Source organism: Fundulus heteroclitus, chromosome 20, assembly GCF_011125445.2.
Source record: "Fundulus heteroclitus isolate FHET01 chromosome 20, MU-UCD_Fhet_4.1, whole genome shotgun sequence".
Lineage (NCBI taxonomy): Eukaryota > Metazoa > Chordata > Actinopteri > Cyprinodontiformes > Fundulidae > Fundulus > Fundulus heteroclitus.
This window is the reverse complement of record NC_046380.1, coordinates 47,030,366-47,049,527: the sequence shown is the minus strand read 5'-3', so window position 1 is coordinate 47,049,527 and position 19,162 is coordinate 47,030,366. Positions and strand designations below refer to the sequence as shown.

Sequence of the window (19,162 nt, the reverse complement as noted above, 5' to 3'; positions counted from 1 at the left end):
GTAATGACTTATACTGGAAGAGGGGGCTTGATGCAAAAACACATTTTGTTATTTCATTTGTGAAATATTGTATCTTTTTTCTACCATTTCACAATTATGCATTACTGTGTGTTAGTCAATTTCAGAGAATCACAAAAATGTTTGTAACATGACAGAGTAGAAAGGTTCAATGGGTGTACACAGTTTTGCAAAATATTTCCTGTATTATTTCATACAGTTTTGTTTGAAAGACATGCCACTACCCAGGTAGGCTTTAAAGGGAGAAAAGCAACACAATGTACTATAATCATTTTAAAATACAGTCTCTGTTATATGTGTAAGCTCATTGTAGGACAGAGCTGAGTCAAGATACAAGTTGTAGCACTTGGATGGATAGTGGATAACTTATTCCAGGAGAGAGATCCTGGTGGCAGGTCTGCTAATTGAAAGGAAATGGGGGTCGAAAAGGAGAGGATGAAGGAGGATGAGACACTGTGGATTTCAACTTAGCAAAAGTGACAGTGACAGCAAACGGCTGTTGGGGACATAAAGCTCACAATCAGCTAATTGCTGCAAGCACGCGTGTGTGTGTCTGGTTGTTTGTGTGTGTGGTGATAGGAATCATCTAATTGCAAAGGGAGCAGCCTGGGAGCCTGCAGTCTCATAGCCAAACAAGCAGGTTGGTGAGGGGCGGGCTGAAGGATTAGCTCCTCTTTTGCTCTGCGTCTTAATCTTCACCCAGAGGCTGAGACGCTTGTTGGGGGATTTCAAGTTGACCAGTCAGCAGTGTATATTCTCAAGGTTTCTCTAAGACTTCACAGAACAAATCAGAGTCATGGGGAGGGCAGTGGTCCATTGCAGCTCCTCATTAGCTGAGGAGGATGAAGACAAAATCCTTGCTAAAGACGCATGAATCATTCACGTTGGTAGTCACAAGCACCTCTTGTAACCATTTAACCTGCTCTGTCTCAACAAAGTGAGGACAGCAGTGACAGGAATAATTAAATGGATTTTTAATCCTGAATGTGAAAGCAATCCTTTGCATAGTGTCATGATACATTGGTCTTTATTTTTTGGTTCTAATTTGTTTGCATTTTTAGAGTTTCTCAGTTCTTCCATGTGTTCAACTATTTGTGTGTTGGTTGAGAATCAAAACTTCAGTTTTATTCATTTTCCTTTGATTAGTAAATACTTTTGTGTTCTTCTTCAGCTTTCTTTGGGTTCTTTTCTGATTTTATTAGTCACCTTCACTCAGTTTCCCTTATCTGGTTCTTTCCCAACTGCATTACATCATCTCTCTGTCACAGCTGGTTCTCTACCATTCACTAGTTAAAAGCCTGTCAGTCCCTCGCCTCTTTGCCAAATTTTCTTGTGTGTATCCTCCATACCAGTTTCCCTGTGTTCTATTTGCTTTGTTATTTCCATTTAGATTTTTTTCTCTAGTTGTGCCAGTTCTTTGTTTTCTTTATTGCTTTTCTTTAAATTAAATCTTTATCAGACAACATCTCCACCACCATCATAATATGGGACACATGATGTCAATATTATACTTATAGGTTCCTTTGCAAGCTGCCCTTTGATCACACACATTTGTACACATGTAGATTCTGGTATTTTTGGACAGACATTTTCACACTCTTAGTGGCTCAGTTAGTACAGTTCATGTGAAATGGCTGGTTTCCTGGTATGGATCCCAGCTTTTTTAGCAAAGTCCAGAACATTTAATCAGGGCTTTGATAAGGCCATTCAGGAACCTAATTTAAGCTTTCCTAAACCAGTTTTGATGTGTGTTGGGATCATTGTTCTTTTTGTAACACTGTTGTGTTCAGGTTTTATCTATGTGACTTGAACCTTCAAGATGAAAGAAAACATTTTAGGATGTTTTTGGAACAACCCAAGAACCTCTGAGGCTCTAATCTATCATAAATCAAACGCTACTAGAACACCTCTGCCCGTATTCAGAAAGATTATCAGAATCCTCTCAGAGAGATCCTATCCTAGCCTAAAAATTCCTACCTTGGAGTCCTAGCTAAAGTGATTCAAATAGCTATTGAGAGTGACTCTGAGGAAGGAAATGAAGGAAATGTTTATCTCAGGGAAGAGGTGTGGATGATCTTGTTGCTAGGAGTGATGCTGTCTTTTAAGAGCTGTGATTGGTTGATAGTACATGAAGAAAAAAAAACACAAAGGCACTCCTTGTGATTAAAGAAGAGAAATTAGACTGGATTACAAAATGTGTCGTGATGATGAAAACTAGCAAAATTCATTGATTGTCACACAGCATGAAAATCTTTTAAAGCACCTTATTTAGATCCTCAGCATTGATTTCCTTAGTGTTATGTTCACTTGCCGTTCATTTTACCACCTTATCTGTTTTATATTAATGCACACTCGCCTGTCGGAATTTTACTAGGATCTCCTACTTGTATAAAGTGATCGTATTTGGCAAAATGAGCAATGTGAAATGGAGAAAAAAATTGAAAAATCAAACAGCAACACATCTGTCCGTTCTGCTCTGGGAGGAGAAGGAATGTTGAAAGGTAAATTGCTCCCTGGATCACAGCACAAATACAAACACTTTAAATTGTATCGCCACAGATGTGCTTTTTTCTCTGCATGTGCTTTGCACACCAGCCTGAAAAGTGAGAGGCACCGCAGCAATCAAAGCGAGGAAATGGCATCACACAAGTTTCGTCCATTGTTTAGGTGGTGAATCAGCCAAACAGCTCTGTTTTATAGTTGAATAAAACTAAGAGTAAAGTATTTACATTTGCACATTTGCATCATTGCATCTTTATCTAGCATTACAAATGCTGCCGAACTCTCAGTTTCTAAAATGCATTCTTGCACAAATGCCCTTTGCACAATCATTTCTGCACATACAAATGGTTTTTAAAAATACTCACCTGTTCACTGTGATCGCACACTCTCTCTTTCTCCTGCATTGTTTACATTTCAATTGTTTACTGTAAATCACTGCCGCACTTTATCCTGTAATTTACTGTAATGTTCAAGCTGTATGCAAACAAAATTTCGTTCTGTACGCACTCTGTGCATACAAAATGACAAATAAAGTTGTCTAAGTCTAAGTCACAATAAGAATGTAAATCTTTAAAGAGGTCAAGGTGGAGTTTTCAAACCTAAGAACACTATCAACTGTCATGCATGGTGGTGCTAGGATCTTACTAGCACCTCTCAGCACCTCAAAACGACAGCCAAGTTGTGGAAACTCAGACATAATTGAAGCTGATTTTGTCAGCAATGGAGCAGGTTTTTTTATATACACAACCAGCTAAATACAATTGTAGCATTGTAGCCATAGCATTTCCAGATCTGGTTTAGTTATGGAAATACTATGGTGTGAATAAATCCAAAGGTTGCACAAAAGGTTGTCGGGCTACAAAAATGCCTTTCAGGAATCTGTTTATTTTAGCTGGAAGGTATTACTTGGTTTGCTTTGTCATAATTGCTGGTTATTTTAACCCTCACTACCAGTGAGTGAACAGTATCGTCTTTAAAAAGACATATAATTAATATTAGAAGTTCTTCATAAATACAGGAAAGTGTAGTGCATATCATATATGAAAAGTCATATATTATGGATTGGTTATGACTCAATCACTGTACTTTATAATAAAAAAAAAGCTAAATTGAAATGCTTTTTTAAATCACTGTAACCTTTACTATTGACTTAAGAGTATGCCGTATGCTCAAAAATGGGACAAGAAAGCCAAATTCCTGAAAACTTAAGTTTAAATGTCTGTGTTTGTCTAACAGGACAATGAAGAGCAGAGTTACTCCACTCTAAAAACTAAAAACACCAGTGCTCTTGTGTCAGGGCTGAAGCCAGGCACAAAGTACATCTTCCAGGTTCGGGCCAGAACATCAGCAGGTTGTGGACGTTTCAGCCAGAACATCGAGATCCAGACTGGAAAAGCAGGTGAATTTAACACAGCTGTTGGACATAATCTCTTGACTCTCATCAGAATTTGGAACCATTCAAAATTGTCTTTAATACTTCGCAGTCTGAAAACATCTGGTAAACTAAATGTGATTTAAATATTTTCCTGGTCACAATTTGTATGGGGAAAAACAGTCTGGAAAAATATTTGTATTTCTTCACTTTATTCCCCGTTTAACTGACTAAAAGATAAATTCATCCACCCACCTACCCCCCCCCCCCCCCACCCATTTATACATCCACACCTTTATTCTTTGTGGTTTCTCAATTTACTTTATTATATAGTGCATTGTAAAACAAATGTCATCCCAAAGCTATTTACAAGACAAACAGATCAAATTTATAATCGAATATATCATACTATATAGACAGATCAATTATAGTTATTTTGCTGTGCATTCAGAATCAGTTTATAATTTTAATTGTTAAATAGTTTTCTGGACAATTTGTAGCAATTTACTAACACATTCTATGGTTTGAAAAACAGAGTGTATAGTTTATGTAAAATTCATGTTATTGTTTCATCAGTTTTGTAGCATTGCAATCCACCATACATGTCTTAATGAGACATTTTTAATAGTTGCAAGTTGCTGCTGCCAGGCTTCTGACCAAATAATCCAAGTCTTCACATGTGACTACAATCTTGATGCAAATACACTGGCTTCCGGTTTATTTTAGAGTATAGTTTAAGACTCTCCTGCTATCTTTGACAGCTCTTTGTGGAAAAGCACCAGGTTATCTCAGAGAATTTGTGAAGCTCTTGCTTTTCTTATACAAGATCCAGATAAACTCTTAAGAAAATCCCCAGCACCTCATACTCCAGCAGCTACCCCCACAAAATGCCTCAGGGGAAACATTTAGACAAGACAACCGGATTCAGATGACACCCCACGTTGTTCTGCAAGGGTAAATATCTGCTCTACTGTTCCATGGTTGAGACAACAGCTACATTGTTTATCCTGGAACCATCTAACAATCAATGTTTGTCCATTCATCCACACATCTATTAATGTGAGTCCGTTCATCATTCCTCTCTTCATCCAGTTGTTAGCCTACCTTATTATCCTTCCATGGCTCCCTGTATCTCAGAAAATAGACTTTAAAATACTTTTGTTAGTTTAGAAATCCCAGAATGGCTTAGTACCTAAATACATTACAGATTATCTGTCTGTGTATCGACCTCCTAACCTGACTCCGCCAGATAGATTTGCTCCGCATATCCATCTGGAAACCTTCCGTTGAAGTAATTTTTTGAAGGGGTGAAAATACTGGTTAGCTGATTGGCCTATGTTGGTGATAGACGGGCCAAATAAACCAATCAGATTCACAACCAAACAACACAAAACACAACCACAAGCCAAGCTACTCTTGCTGCTGCAGGTAAAGGCTCGTTAGCTCAGCAAAGAAATACTCTGTAATTCCGATAAAACTTGCTCGATAGCCAGGCTAACGCTAGTTTCACCGGCTGAAGCCGCCATGTTCTTTAGACTGAACTGTTGCGCTTCTCGTTGCGTCACACCTCAACCCGCCTCAAAGCCAACGCTGATTGGACGTTTGTTTGGTGAACGGCTCCAAATTTTCTTTGGATAATCAGATCAGGATGGTCTCACGAGGCTATCGACCTCCCAGACCACTCAGGTCTTCTGATTTTAAGCCTACTTTGCATACCAAGAACCAGAACCAAACATGGAGAAGCAGCATTTAGTTCCTATGCTCCATTTATCTGGAACAAACTTCCAGAAAACTGTAAAAGTGCAGAAAGCCTGAGTTCTTTTAAATCAAGATTAGAAACAAACATTTAATATCCGTGTTGATCCAAAGGGGGAAACATAGTATTGTCACAATTTGGCTGTTCAATGCGTGTCAGGCTTACGTTTTTTTTTCCCCATTCATTTACATTGGCTTGCAACCAGGTCACGTGACCATCAAGTTTTCCCCAGCGAAAAAAAGAACATGGCTGCTGTTGCTAGGCAGTTGCCAAGGATGCAGGCAGATAGGTCACCAATCTGTGCAGACTTCTGCGTTCATAAACATCAAGATTTAAGAAAAACATTGCAGTTCTATGCATTTTGATGACATCGCGGGCAAAATGTATGCATGATATATTTATAATCTTCGTTCAGGGAATGTTCCTCTAATTTGTTATGTGTCTGAGCATACACACAACCTCCCTGAGCATTCACTTGACCTTTGTGAGCAACATTGCACGTGCAGGTTACATCAGAAGTAACAAATGCATGGATTACTGTTTCAAAACGCTGCCTCAATATAAAAGGCTTTACTTTGGCTAACTGCCTTAAATGAAAAAAGCTCAATTTCACAACGGCCCTAATCTGGCTCTGTATCTATTCTGTATCTATCTTAACCCCCAGATTTGTGATAATCAGCCAAATATATTGTGCCAGATAACTAAGATCTGTGTTTGAGGTGTCAGATGTGCTACCAAAAACTTTCACTTCTGTTTTTGCCTTTTCAAGTGTAAAATGTTTGAAGCCATCCAGGACTTTATATCATTTAGACAATTGAATAAAAAATCTAAGGAGAAGCCTTTGGCTTTTTTTAAAAGGGAGAAAAACTTGGGAATCATCTGCATAACAGAGGAAGGAAACCCTGTTTCCTAAAGATAGAACCAAAGGAAGCAGATACAAAGAAAAAGCAAAGGGCCTAAAACTGTTCCCTGTGGGACCCCACAATAAAGAGGAGCAGCAGAGGACACATACTCACTCAGATTTACTAAGAAAGTTCTGCTAAGTAAGATCTAAACCACTGCAGTTCATTAGCCCTGACCCCCATGTATAGCTCCAAACTAAATTAAATTAAAATGTTGATGGTCAACTGTGTCAAATGCAGCATTTAAATTCAGAAGCACAATAATAACACAGTCCCCTGAGTCCATTGTTAAAAAGTCTTATAAGGTCAGTTTCAGGACAGTGCAAAGCTTTAAAACCACATTAAAAACCTCTAAAATACCATGTACTTCTAAAAATACCATTAGTTGCTTGTAAACCACTTTTTCAAGATTTTTAGAAATAAAAGGCAATTTGGACATACTCCTGTAATTCTCAAAAGTATCAACATCAAGAGCAGGTTTTTTAAGAAGAGGGTGAAACACTGCCTGTTTAAGATTAAAAGGAACAACACCAGAGGACAAATTACTCTTTATAATTGGTTGTAGAACTTGTGCACAAATGATGAGTCAGAAACAGAAAGAGGGATCTGAGCCTTCAGAGATGTTCCATTTTTCACAAAGAAATTTATAAATTTCCTGTGAGGGCTCGACACAGACCGTCTGTTGAACATGCAGAAGCAGCTCAATAGTTTTAGATACAATAATAGGTTTGTGCCAATTTTCCTGAATAATAACAGAAAAGTGTTTTCTCCTTGCATCCTTGACAATTTTCAGATAAGAACTTCATTTGTATTTCAATATTTCAAATGAGACTTGAAGTGTATCCTTCTTCCAGTTATGCTCCGCTCTCCTGCACTCTTCTGATAGTACGGGTTGTTTCATTCAACCAGGGTTCAGTTTTGGCTTTTACTTTGCTGATCTTAAGGGGGGCCACAGAACCTAAAACATTTTGACAGGTTGAGGAAAACCATGAGTTGAGTTCTTCACAGCTTTCATATGAGGATTCAGGAGTCCTGATTAAAAAAGAATAGAAAACTGACCAGCAGCAGACAACAGGGTTAAGTTTCAGACAGGGAAGAGAAAGCTCAAATAAAACAGGTTTAAGATCCATCCAAACTACTTGACAGAGATCTAAATTAAAAATGAGTAAGCTGTAAAATAAAACAAGATGCAGTGTGTGTCCACCTCTCTGTGTGGGTGCAGACACAGACTGTACTGGATTAAAAGAGTCAACCAGATTTAAAACATCCTGGGCCATCGGCTTTTCAGGACAACACACTTGTGTATGAAAAGCTCCCACAATAAGAACATGATCATATTCTGGCATATTTTCCGCCAACAGGTAAGAAAAGGCATCTGTTTTGTCCTTATTGTATCTGGTAGGCTGTTAGTGCACCGTGTGAGAGCGACCCAGCTCAAACACAGTCAGTTCAAAGCTACTAGGCGACGCAGAGAAACACAGTGGCTTACATTTAGAGTGGTTTTTAAAAACAGCCGCTAGGCTGCCTCCTCTGCACATTATTCGCGGGGAGTTTAAAAAGCAGCAATCCTCTGGTAAGAGCTCTGTAGGCACTGGACTCACCAGCCCTCAACCAAGTCTCAGATAAATGGAGAAAGTCTAGCTGTTGAGACGTGACTACGTCTTGTAAAATAAAAATTATATTCGTTAACAATCTGGAGTTTACTAGTCCAAACCCGGTGGGAAGTGGCACATCCACGTCAGTTGCTGTCTGCAATGAGACTCGATCAAGCAGGTTTTTCTCATAATGAAGAGTATGAAAATAATAACCATACCTCTCACTAGAAACTTGATAGGCATGTGACCTGGTTGCAAACTAATGTAAAGGCCACATAAAGCGTAAACCTGACATGTATTGGAGAGCCAGATTGTGACAATACCACTTTTCTCCCTGTGGACCAACGTATATATTACATGTTTTTCAATGAGACTGGGTTGGTTCTAGTTAAACTGTTAACTGAAACATCATTAGTTTACGTTTGTAGACCAGCTGTTTTTAAAATGAATTCATATTTGCTTTTAATTTTCATTTCCCTGTTTTATTTTGTTTTAATTTTCCTACATTTTATCACAGCTGTTTTTTTCACTTGCTTTTATTCTGTTTTTATTTTCCAATGTTTCCAATGCTTTTATCATGTGAAGCACTTTGCATTGTCCTTGTACTGAAATGTGCTCTATAAATAAATTAGCTTTGCCTTACCTTGCTGTTCAACTGAGGAATACTCTCCCTTCTTTCTGCTGCTTACTGGACATTGGTTGTACTTTGAAAGATTTTGCCTCATTTTCTGCCTCCGAAGCCAAGCATCAAAGATGCCAGGAGGCAACATGCTGGCCAATCAAGTACTACATGTCGTGAAAAAAATGCTAAGTAATCATATTACTGCCTAGTCTAACATTTCACCTCACTATCAGTCATTATCCCTAAAGTTTAGTTCAAACTGAATTATCCCAGGTACTGGTAATGATCCGCATTGATCCATAGCTTTTTAAACAGCAAAACACATTACCTTTTGTAGGTTTCCTGAGGTTTTACAAACCCCCTGTAATGATGTCTTCACAGTTGTGATCTTTTACATTATTAATAGGTTTACTTTGAAGTTAGTTCGGTGAGCAAACCTGCAACTATTTTTCCTGTCCTGTATGATCCCGTCGGAGCTAGAATCTTCAATGTTAAAATTAGACACTTAAAGTTCTTTGTAAAAGTAGTTATTGCCATTTAACTTCTTCACATTTGATCATGTTGGTGCAAACCTCAATTTATTTTAATGGGATTTTCTGTAATGGATTATCCTAAATTTTGCATAAAGACCAAGGAATACTCCATACAATGTTAGGTATAAACATTGTGAAGTAATTTAAAGCAGAGATTTTCTATAAAACAATATCCCAAGCTTGAATTGTTCAATCTATCATCCAAAAATAGAGTATAAGTCAGTTTTGTCCTGCTTTGAGTCTTATCTCACAAACCTGCAAGAGTTAATTCACATTAACCACCGCTCCTCCTCAATTGCCCGTCCTTAGGGTGTACCCCAAGGTTCGGTGCTTGGCTCTCTCCTCTTCATCCTCTATATTTTTCTACTTTATTCATAACATCATCTTCCTCATGGCCTCCTTTTCAACTGTTATACCCATGGCATACAGATTTACATTTCCAATTCTTTCATAAACCCTAATATTCACCCTCACCCACTGCTTAACTGACAACAAAACATGAATCAAGCACAATTTTCTCACAATAATCCTCATTGGTTCAAAAATCATCATCAAATCCACTCAAAATGTCTACCTACATTTTAAAAATACTACTCTCACTCCATCCCCACTTATTTGGAATCTTGGTATTGGCAAGACTTCACCCATTACTGACCTTCTCTGTGGCTCAAACTGTAATCCATGGCTTTGTCACATCTAGACTTCACTACTGCAATATCATTATGAATAGTATACCATCCTAAGCCCTCAATAAATTACAATTCAATTACATTTTATTTATATAGCACCAGTACACAACACATATCATCTCAAGGTACAAAGTCAGTTTAATCAAATTAGACAGACAGATTGGTCAAAAAGTTTTCTATCTAAGGAGACCCAGCAGATTGCATCAAACCGCTGGCACACCACTCACTCCTCCTGATAGTGTGTAGCCACACTGGAGAGTTGTCTTCATTGTCGATGACTTTGCAGCAATCACTCATACCGAGCATGAATGTGGAGAGGAAACCTCCCCTTTAAACTGGAAGAACCCTCCAGCAGAACAAGGCTCAGTGTAAACAGCCATCTGCCTTGACTAACTGGTGGTTTGAGAAGACAGAGCAGACATAAGACAGAAGCATAGATCTGGGAAAACCTTGTATATTAGAGAGGGAATTGATCCCCCCCACCCACCCACCCACCTATGATGTTGTTACAGCTAAACAGAATGGCAGGCCAGATATATGAACTATGAAGAGAAAAAAGACAGAGAAAACAAAGTTAAAAGTTGAACAAATTGGAGAGCAGTAGGAAAACTCAGCAGAGAGAGAGAATTAGACCCTGATGTCCTCCAGCAGCCTAAGCCTATAGCAGCATAACTATAGAGGTAGCTCAGGGTAACATGAGCCACTCTGACTAGAAGCTTTGTCACAAAGGAAAGTTTTAAGATTAGTCTTAAAAGTAGACGGGGTGTCTGCCTCACGGACCAAAACTGGGAGTTGGTTCCACAGGAGAGGAGCCTGACAGCTAAAGGATCTGCCTCCCATTCTACTTTTAGAGACTCTAGGAACCACCAGCAGACCTGCAGTCTGAGAGCGAAGTGCTCTGTTAGGAATATATGGAGCAATCCAATAAGGAGCTAGAAGCTATTAGTAGAGGTATTTGGATGGAGCCAATGACTACTTTTTCAGCATCACTCCTGGACATAATATTTTTTAATTTTGGCAATATTCTGGAGGTGAAAAGGGAAGCCCTAGAAACCTTTTTAATATAGGATTTAAATAAAATGTCCTGGTCAAAAATAACACCAAAGTTTGTTTACTTTATTATTTATAAAGTTTTTTTATTCCTATTTTTACTTTTCATTAGGCCAATTGAATGCCACCCAGATTCAGCCGGTATGACCCACACATCATACCTGCTCTGCTGAACCTCCACTGGCTTCCTGTCAGTCAACACATCCATTTTGAGATCCTCTTTATCACATTTGAAGCCCTTCATAATTTGGCCCCTCTATACCTCACTGACCTACTCCACCACTACACTGCATCTCACTTCCTCCACTCCTCCAATGCCAAACTTCTGTCCCTACCCTAAAGGACCAAGCTCCGTACCTTGGGTGACAGTCTTCTCCATCGCCACCTCTACTCTCTGGGACTCGCTCCCCTTGCTGCTCTATGCTTGCTCTCCTCTCTCCAATTCCAAGAAGGAACTCAAAACACATCCCTTTTAAATCCTAATCCTGCCCCTTTTAAGTATTTTACTTTATGTTGTATTTTGGTTTTTAAATGCTGCTGGTCTATTAAGTGTTCGAGTACAACTTTTTAGGTATTTTATGTTATGCTGTATTTTTGTTTTTTTGTTTTTATGCTGCACCTCTATAAAGCATGTTTGAGAATCTAGCACTATACAAATAAAATGTATTTCTTCTTATTATGATGATTATTAGAAACCTACACTGTACATTACTCTTAAAACACCAAATAAGGTAACATAATTGGCCCTCACTTGATTGTTGCTATAAGCAAGGCAATCCTGGAAAAAGAACAATGGTTCTTAGGCTTCAGAAGACTTGTTAGAGGTCCATCACCCAGTAGGACAACCACATTAAACAAAGAGCCAAAGCTATAATGTATTGGTTTACATGCAAAAATGCTCGTGTTAGAATGACCCACATTTCATACCTAAATAAAATTCAAAATTGATGGCAAGCCAAGTTCAGCAGGATTTAAAGTATAATAATTTCTGTTCATTCAAGAACTAGATATACTGCTTTTTAACATTTTGCCAAAAATAAACTGATTTTATTGACTACTTGCTAAATACCTTAGTTTTTTCTCCTGTTTGTTTTGTTTGTATTTTATTTTACTATATTGTTAATTGTTAGTTATAAGTACAGAGTTAATATCTATGGACAGCAGCTAATCTGTTTTATAAACATAATGCTCCTGACAAACATTCAAAGTCAACATAAGTTAATTAGAAAGTTGGAAGACTTTCTAATAAAGCTCAGAATACCTACCTGTCTTCACTAAGCAAACACTCTGTGTCTGTATTTAATCTAGTCTATGTCAATGTAAACACGATGCTGTTGACTGTTTGTTGCAGCTTCTTCTTAGCTAACAATACTTGTTTGGGTCTCTGCAGCTCCTCTGCGTTACAACACAATGACCATCATCTGGATCTCCATGGCCCTGGTGTCCGGTCTGGTCACTTTCTTGGCCATCATCATCTGCAGGAAACGGCAAGGCTACACTTTACCACACTACCCGTCGCTGCTGTGTGTGGAACACTTTCTTATGCTACTGTCTCTCTTTATGTAACTTTGTGTTAGATTAGCTACTCTGTTTGCAATTTATATATAATTGTCTTTGCTATAAGGATCAAGTAAGATGAGCAATGCTTTAACACTGTGTAAAGGAAATATGAAATAATGATCAATAATAAGTAGGGGCATATTGAGATCTCATGATATTCAAGCACCATGATATTTTGTCATCAGTTATTATCAGAATATGACTTAGTCTGAGGTAAGATGCTACTATGAAAGGTCCCAATTATAAAGGTGTTTCATTTCAGCTTAACATCCTGTATCTATATTGGAGAAGTAAGAAAGGTACTTATTGAGTTTCCCTGTTGTGTTAATGATGTAGCAACTCTTAAAAAAGTAGCGAAACATGTTGAGACCCTTTTCAGATGTTATTGGACATCTGTATTTGAACTTCTATAATCGCTAGTTAAAAGAGAAAATGCTTGGATGAAATCTGAACTGGATAGTTATACTCTAACTTCAGAGTCTTTACAACAAAGATTGTGATTTGAGAATGAGAAACATAGCCCCTTTTCCATCACAAGCCCCAGGATTTAACGCTCCAGACATTGGTTTCCTGGGGTAAACCAAAGTCTGGGGCCCTTTAGGTTTTCATGTTTCCATTTACTAAGGGCCATTTATGCTAAACGGGTTAAGGACGCCTTGGGAAGTTGTGAGAAAAACTGCAGGATCACTCTGGTCCAGTGAGCGGCATCAAAAAGACAGCATAGACCCAACAGACAAAGGCAGACTGAGAAGCTATATCTGTATCCTCCTGCCACTCATCCAGACTCGAGATAAAACCGAATGCACAACTTTTGTAGATGGCATTACACCTGCTTAATTCCATCCTACCTTTTTCTGTCGGCTTTATTCTATTGTATTCCTGTTGGTATAATGTAATTAAGCACAGCTTCTCTCTGCATGCACAAGGACCACTGTGCTGTGGCAGGGGGGAGTTGACAGACTGATGTGTCTGATCCAAACTTTCCTCACAGACTTAAAATTTAGAGCTATATGAGTATTTTTTTCCTCATCCATGGCAGAATAACCAGGGGGATCTTTCAGTACAATACTGCAAACTTTTGATGGGAGAAAAAATCTTTTATAGATAACACGCACTAGAAATGGTGACGGTTCTACAGAACCGTTACTAGTGGGAAGGCCTGAAATGCGACACGTACTGAAGCAACCCGCCCAAAGTTGCTACCAATGGAAAGGAGGCATTACAGGTTAAATGGAAAAGGGCCTCATGAAACCTTCTGTCAGTAAAAAGATGAAATAGGAAGGATGATTTTTGTGGTTCTCTGAAAAACCACTTAAACATCCATAAAAACCTAGACACTCTGAGACTGAATTATTGTACGCCGATTACAGATTGTTTACACACAGTTTTTTTAAAACACTGTATGTGAAAACAAAAAAGATTATTCTTAGTTTCCCCCGAATAATTGCTAATGCCTTGTGTCGTAAATCCAGTATCATCTTATCTTACAAGCTAGATGTATGGTTACACCCCTGAGAGTTCCTCTTTGATGGAGTTGGACTATATATTTGTTTTTAAACATGGCATTAAATGATGAAAGAGTTTCCATGTCTAATGCACTTCCCTCTCTTCTCACTCTAATAATTGCCTAATTTTCTGACTCATTGTTAATTTAATTACTACCTTGAAAGCCAAATGTTTGCACTCCTGCCATCAGCCTCCCCCTTCTCCTTGTTTTAGCTTTAATGTATCCTATTTACATCTTTGTCGGTCTGTAGCAAATGATTACAATTAACTACCAAAATTAATTTACACTTTCATGCATAGTACATTTTACAAATCAGCTTTGTTATAGTAAAGAAAACTATTGTAACTTGAACGACATACAGATGTTATTCAAACCAAGATGCAGTTTTTAAGAACAGCAAGGTTTACGAGATGTACCATGTGCCACTATTCAAGAGGAAAAGCTGTTTTACTTGTCTTGGAGGTTAAGAAGATTGGCTGCTGGCCAATTTACTAAAGAATTTACCAAAAACTGCCTCAGACTGACAACACCAGGAATAGTTTTAGCCTTTCATTACAAGCCATGCAAGCTCTCAACTCATAACTGTAAATAAATTGAAGGATGAACACATCACACACGTTTTATGTTCTGCTTATGACTTTTAAATAGTCTTGCTCCAAAGGACTAATTTCCTTACAAATTTTAGATGTTCCTCTACTCCATCAAACTTAATTCAAAAAGATTTGCCCACAGCCAAAACTGAAAATAGGAACAACATTATAGTTTAAGTACAACAGGACTTGTAGCTTTCTGCATCTAAATAAATATTCATCTGGAAAGAAGCCCCCTTGGGATTTATCAGTGTAGAAGCAACGTTGCTGTTGACAACCTCTGAATATGAAGTTAGCAAGTTCTTAGGTCTTTTTTTTATTTTCATGTTAGCAGTGCATTTATAAAGACTTTTTTCTTTACTATGGGTGTACCTGTATACCCAACTTACAAATCAAGGTGGGACAGAAAACTGGGTTGAGATGTGATTTTAGTAAAATGTAATTATTTTGAGAAGACCATACCTTTCATTTTAGAAATTAAAGGTGTTATAAATTTTAATCTGAGTTTGACCCCTGACAGTTTCATTTATTTGGATTTTTGTGTTATGTTTCTGATGCATTGTATGTTGTAGTCTTTTGTTACTGAGTTTCTGTAATGAATCAACATAATCTGGAGATCAGATAATTCAACTAACACAGGAACTGAACATTTTAAAAGTTTTATTTCAAATAAACTGATGTTGCTAGAATAGGAAATGACTGGAGCACATATTGGAATCCCTGTGCGGGGAAGAGCAGGGGTTAGAGGCCAAGAACAACTCAGTGACCATGATAGAGCACTGGATAAAAGCCACTAACCTTCTCAGATGCCGGGAGGTTGCACTGACTCTCATGATCGATCCCAATTGCTCCGTTTGGGTGATCTGAATCACTAGCTGACTGATCCACTTCACATTGTTAGTTTGGAGGCTAAGACTGAAGAGGAAAACATAGTGAAGGCTTGGGTCATACATATTAATGTAGTCCAAGAGGTTTCCAGAAGGGCTTAGGCAAGGTCTGGGATCCAGGCAACATAATCGGTAACAGGAAGCAAAGCAAAGGTTTGCAGACGGGCAGACACAGGAATCAGACCCAAGGTCCAGGCTTTAGGTCGTTCATGAGAGGCAGGAAAATTCAGGCAGAGGTAGAAGCAGGCAGGCTTGGTCGAGAGACAAGGCAGGTGGTCAATGCCCAAAATACAGAAGCAAACTGGAGCATCCGACATGGGCAAGGCAGGAGAAATCACCGGAACATGACGGGTTGAGATCAGGAAGGCAATCAAGGAAAGCTGGATGGTTTACTCACATGGTGGCTTTCAAGAATCTGGCTATTACACACTGGGAGAGCCTGGAATATATAGCGCTCCTCCCAGGTGCAGCAACTCCGCTTAAATTGAGCAACAGCAGGTATAACTGCTTAGACCTTGATTACCTCTGCAGCACAGGAAGTGGGAGCAGGAGCAGGGAATGATGGGACTGCAGACAGGGTTTTCACTTGCAGGAAAACAGAATCATTACAATTTTATAGAGGTGTAATGTATACAGATTTGTACCAAAAATGCCTGGTACAGTTTGGTATGCACCCTAACCAAACAAATATTGTGTTGTTATACCTGAACACAAGCAGAGTGTGTTTGTGCCAAATAAGCTTTAACACTAAAACAAAACAGAGAGAACTCCCAGCTGTCACTTAACAGTGCTACGAGGGAACATTAAGAGTTATCTTGCAGCTAAGGAATCCAGAATTTTTATTTATGAACTCAAGAATCCTTATTGTCATTCTGTGTTTTCATTATGACATTTTTTATAAGGCAGACACCGGCTCATAAGTGTTACATATAACACCCAGACACAACAAGACGTAATCTTTCCAAACTTTTTCTTTTTTCAAATCAATTAATTGCACTAACAATAACACTGCCTGAGAGGTTTAAGTGTGCAAATAGTCCTTAGCAGCTAATAGACTGGTTATTGGCTCAAAAGTCAGATAGCAGTTTGCAAAACTGTGTAATAACTTGTGACTTCAGTTTACAGAACTATCTAATTGGCATGCATATCCAAACAGACATTCCCTGAGAAACTGCGGTGTGAGAATACACATTTGCATGTGTATTCTCACACCACAAATGGTCATTCTCAAATGCAAATGGTCAGTATGCATTAGGAGTTCTGCCTTTCACAGAGCAGTTAGACACTCCCTTTCAGCTTGTTACCTGAACTGAAGCAACCTGTTCTCACTACTCACTTGTGTGAAAAACACCTGTTCACAGAATCAGACAATCTGACAGATTTCAAGTCTCCAACATGGGTAAGACCAAAGAGCTGTCTCAGGACCTCAGAGTCAGGATTGTTGACCTCCACAATGCTGGAATGGGCTACAAAATGATTAGCAAGGTGTTGGATGTGAAAGTAACAACTATTGGTGCAATTGTTAGAAAATTTAAAGAGTATAACATGACCATCAACAGACCTCGGCCTGGTGCTCCAAAGAAGATTTCCCCTCGTGGGGTGACAATGCTCCTGAGAACGGTCAGAAATAATCCTGCAACCACTCGTCAGGAGTTGGTAAATGACCTGAAGGCAGCTGGGACCACAGTGTGCAAGGAAACAATTGGCAACACTTTGCGCAACAATGGACTAACATCCTGCAGTGCCCGAAAGGTACCCCTGCTCAAGAAGGCACATGTGGAGGCGCGCCTTAAGTATGCCAATGATCACCTGAAAGATGAACCAAGTTATTGGGAGAAGGTTCTGTGGTCAGACGAGACCAAAATTGAAGTTTTTGGCCTCAACTCTACCCGCCATGTGTGGAGGAAGAAAAATGCTGCCTATGACCCCAAGAACACTGTGCCCACCGTTAAGCATGGAGGTGGAGGCATGGAGGTTTTGGGGGTGTTTCTCTGCCAAGGGTACAGGGCTACTGCACCGCATCACTGGGAAGATGGATGGAGCCATGTACCGTACAATCCTGAGGGACAACCTCCTCCCCTCTGCCAGGAAGCTGAAAATGGGACGTGGTTGGGTCTTCCAACATGATAACGACCCGAAACACACAGCAAAGGCAACAAAGAATTGGCTCAAGAAACATCACATGAAGGTCATGGAGTGGCCCAGCAAGTCTCCGGACCTCAATCCGATTGAGAATCTATGGAGGGAGCTGAAGGTCAGAGTTGCCAAGCGACAGCCCACCAACCTTCCTGATTTAGAAAGGATCTGCAAAGAAGAGTGGGCCAAAATTTCCCCTGGTGTGTGTGCTAAAATTGTGGTTAACTACAACAAACGTCTCACTGCTGTACTTGCTAACAAAGGCTTTGTCACTAAGTATTGACTGTGTTTGGCTAGAGGGATCAAATACTTATTTCCCTCAACGAAATACAAATTAATTAGTATATATTCCTTAGATTTTTTTTCAGGATTTTCTTTGTGATATTCTGTCTCTCCATGTTAGAATACATCTACCACTAAACGTGCAGAATGATCACATATTTATTAGTGGGCAAATGAAGAAAATCAGCAAGGGATCAAATACATCTTGGACTCACTGTATATGGATGTCATCAAACACCTTGATCAGGGCGGTCTCTGTACTGTGGTGAGAAGCCAGACTGGAAAACGTCAAAGCGGCTGGTCGTAGTTAAGAAGGTGTTTAATTGTTGAAATACAACTTTTTCAATAATCTTACTGATAAAGGGGAGGTTTGAGATGGGCCTGTAGTTCTGGAGTAGTAGTTTGTCTAAATTGTTCTTTTTCAGCAGTGGTTTGATAATTGCTGTTTTTAGGGACTGGGGGAAAACACCTGACAGAAGGGACGTGTTTATTATCTGAGTCAAATCAGCCACTATGACAGGTAAAACTTTTTTAAAGAAAGCTGTGGGTAGAACATCAAGGCAGCATGAGGAGGAACTTAGCTGCTGAATGATCTGCTCTAAGCTTTAGTAAACAAACATATGCAGACAGGGCACGGTTAACTCGGCTAACCCTAAGGACTAATATGTACATAATTAACAAAGCTAGCCATTTCAAGATTGCACAGTGGATCGCAAACATGATATTTTGCTCTCTTGTACTTTGCATGTTTTTACCTTATTCGGCTCTCATCACCATTCTGTGATCCCTTTCACTAGAGACGAACTTGTAAACAGTCATCTCTAGGCATTTTTTCTCTCCTTTTTATCAACCCAACTGAGATCTTAATTGGCAGCTTAGTGGTCCTCCATGGGATTTACCAGAGAAAAAGGCAAGGTAACTGGGCAGGCACACTTATGAAGATCCAGGAACTGAGACTCTGCACACCTTTGCCTTAAATTCAACCAAATCATTTATGGTTAATATTTTGGACAACGTTCTGCTCCATATATCTAAAAAATGTGATCTTCCGTGGATCTGATACCTTTGATTTCACCAAAACCTTGGTGAGCACATGATGCACAGATGCCAGTCTTCTAGCTGTTCCATGTGGACCAAAGCATAGCGCTCTCAGGAAACAAG

The 19,162-nt window shown here is 39.0% G+C and overlaps 1 protein-coding gene across 4 annotated transcripts in view; it reads left to right on the top strand.

The window, feature by feature from the left end:
* epha8 (eph receptor A8) overlaps positions 1-19,162 on the top strand; it is a 348,864-nt gene that overhangs the window by 300,669 nt on the left and 29,033 nt on the right. For 2 of the 4 annotated variants that reach the window (XM_036151370.1, XM_036151369.1), the window contains exons 10-11: positions 3,757-3,919; positions 12,430-12,562. In XM_036151370.1, coding sequence (XP_036007263.1) covers positions 3,757-3,919; positions 12,430-12,562 — 296 coding nt within the window. The remainder of the gene's footprint in view (positions 1-3,756; positions 3,920-12,429; positions 12,563-19,162) is intronic. The other 2 variants (XM_036151372.1, XM_036151371.1) reach the window with 1 other exon arrangement.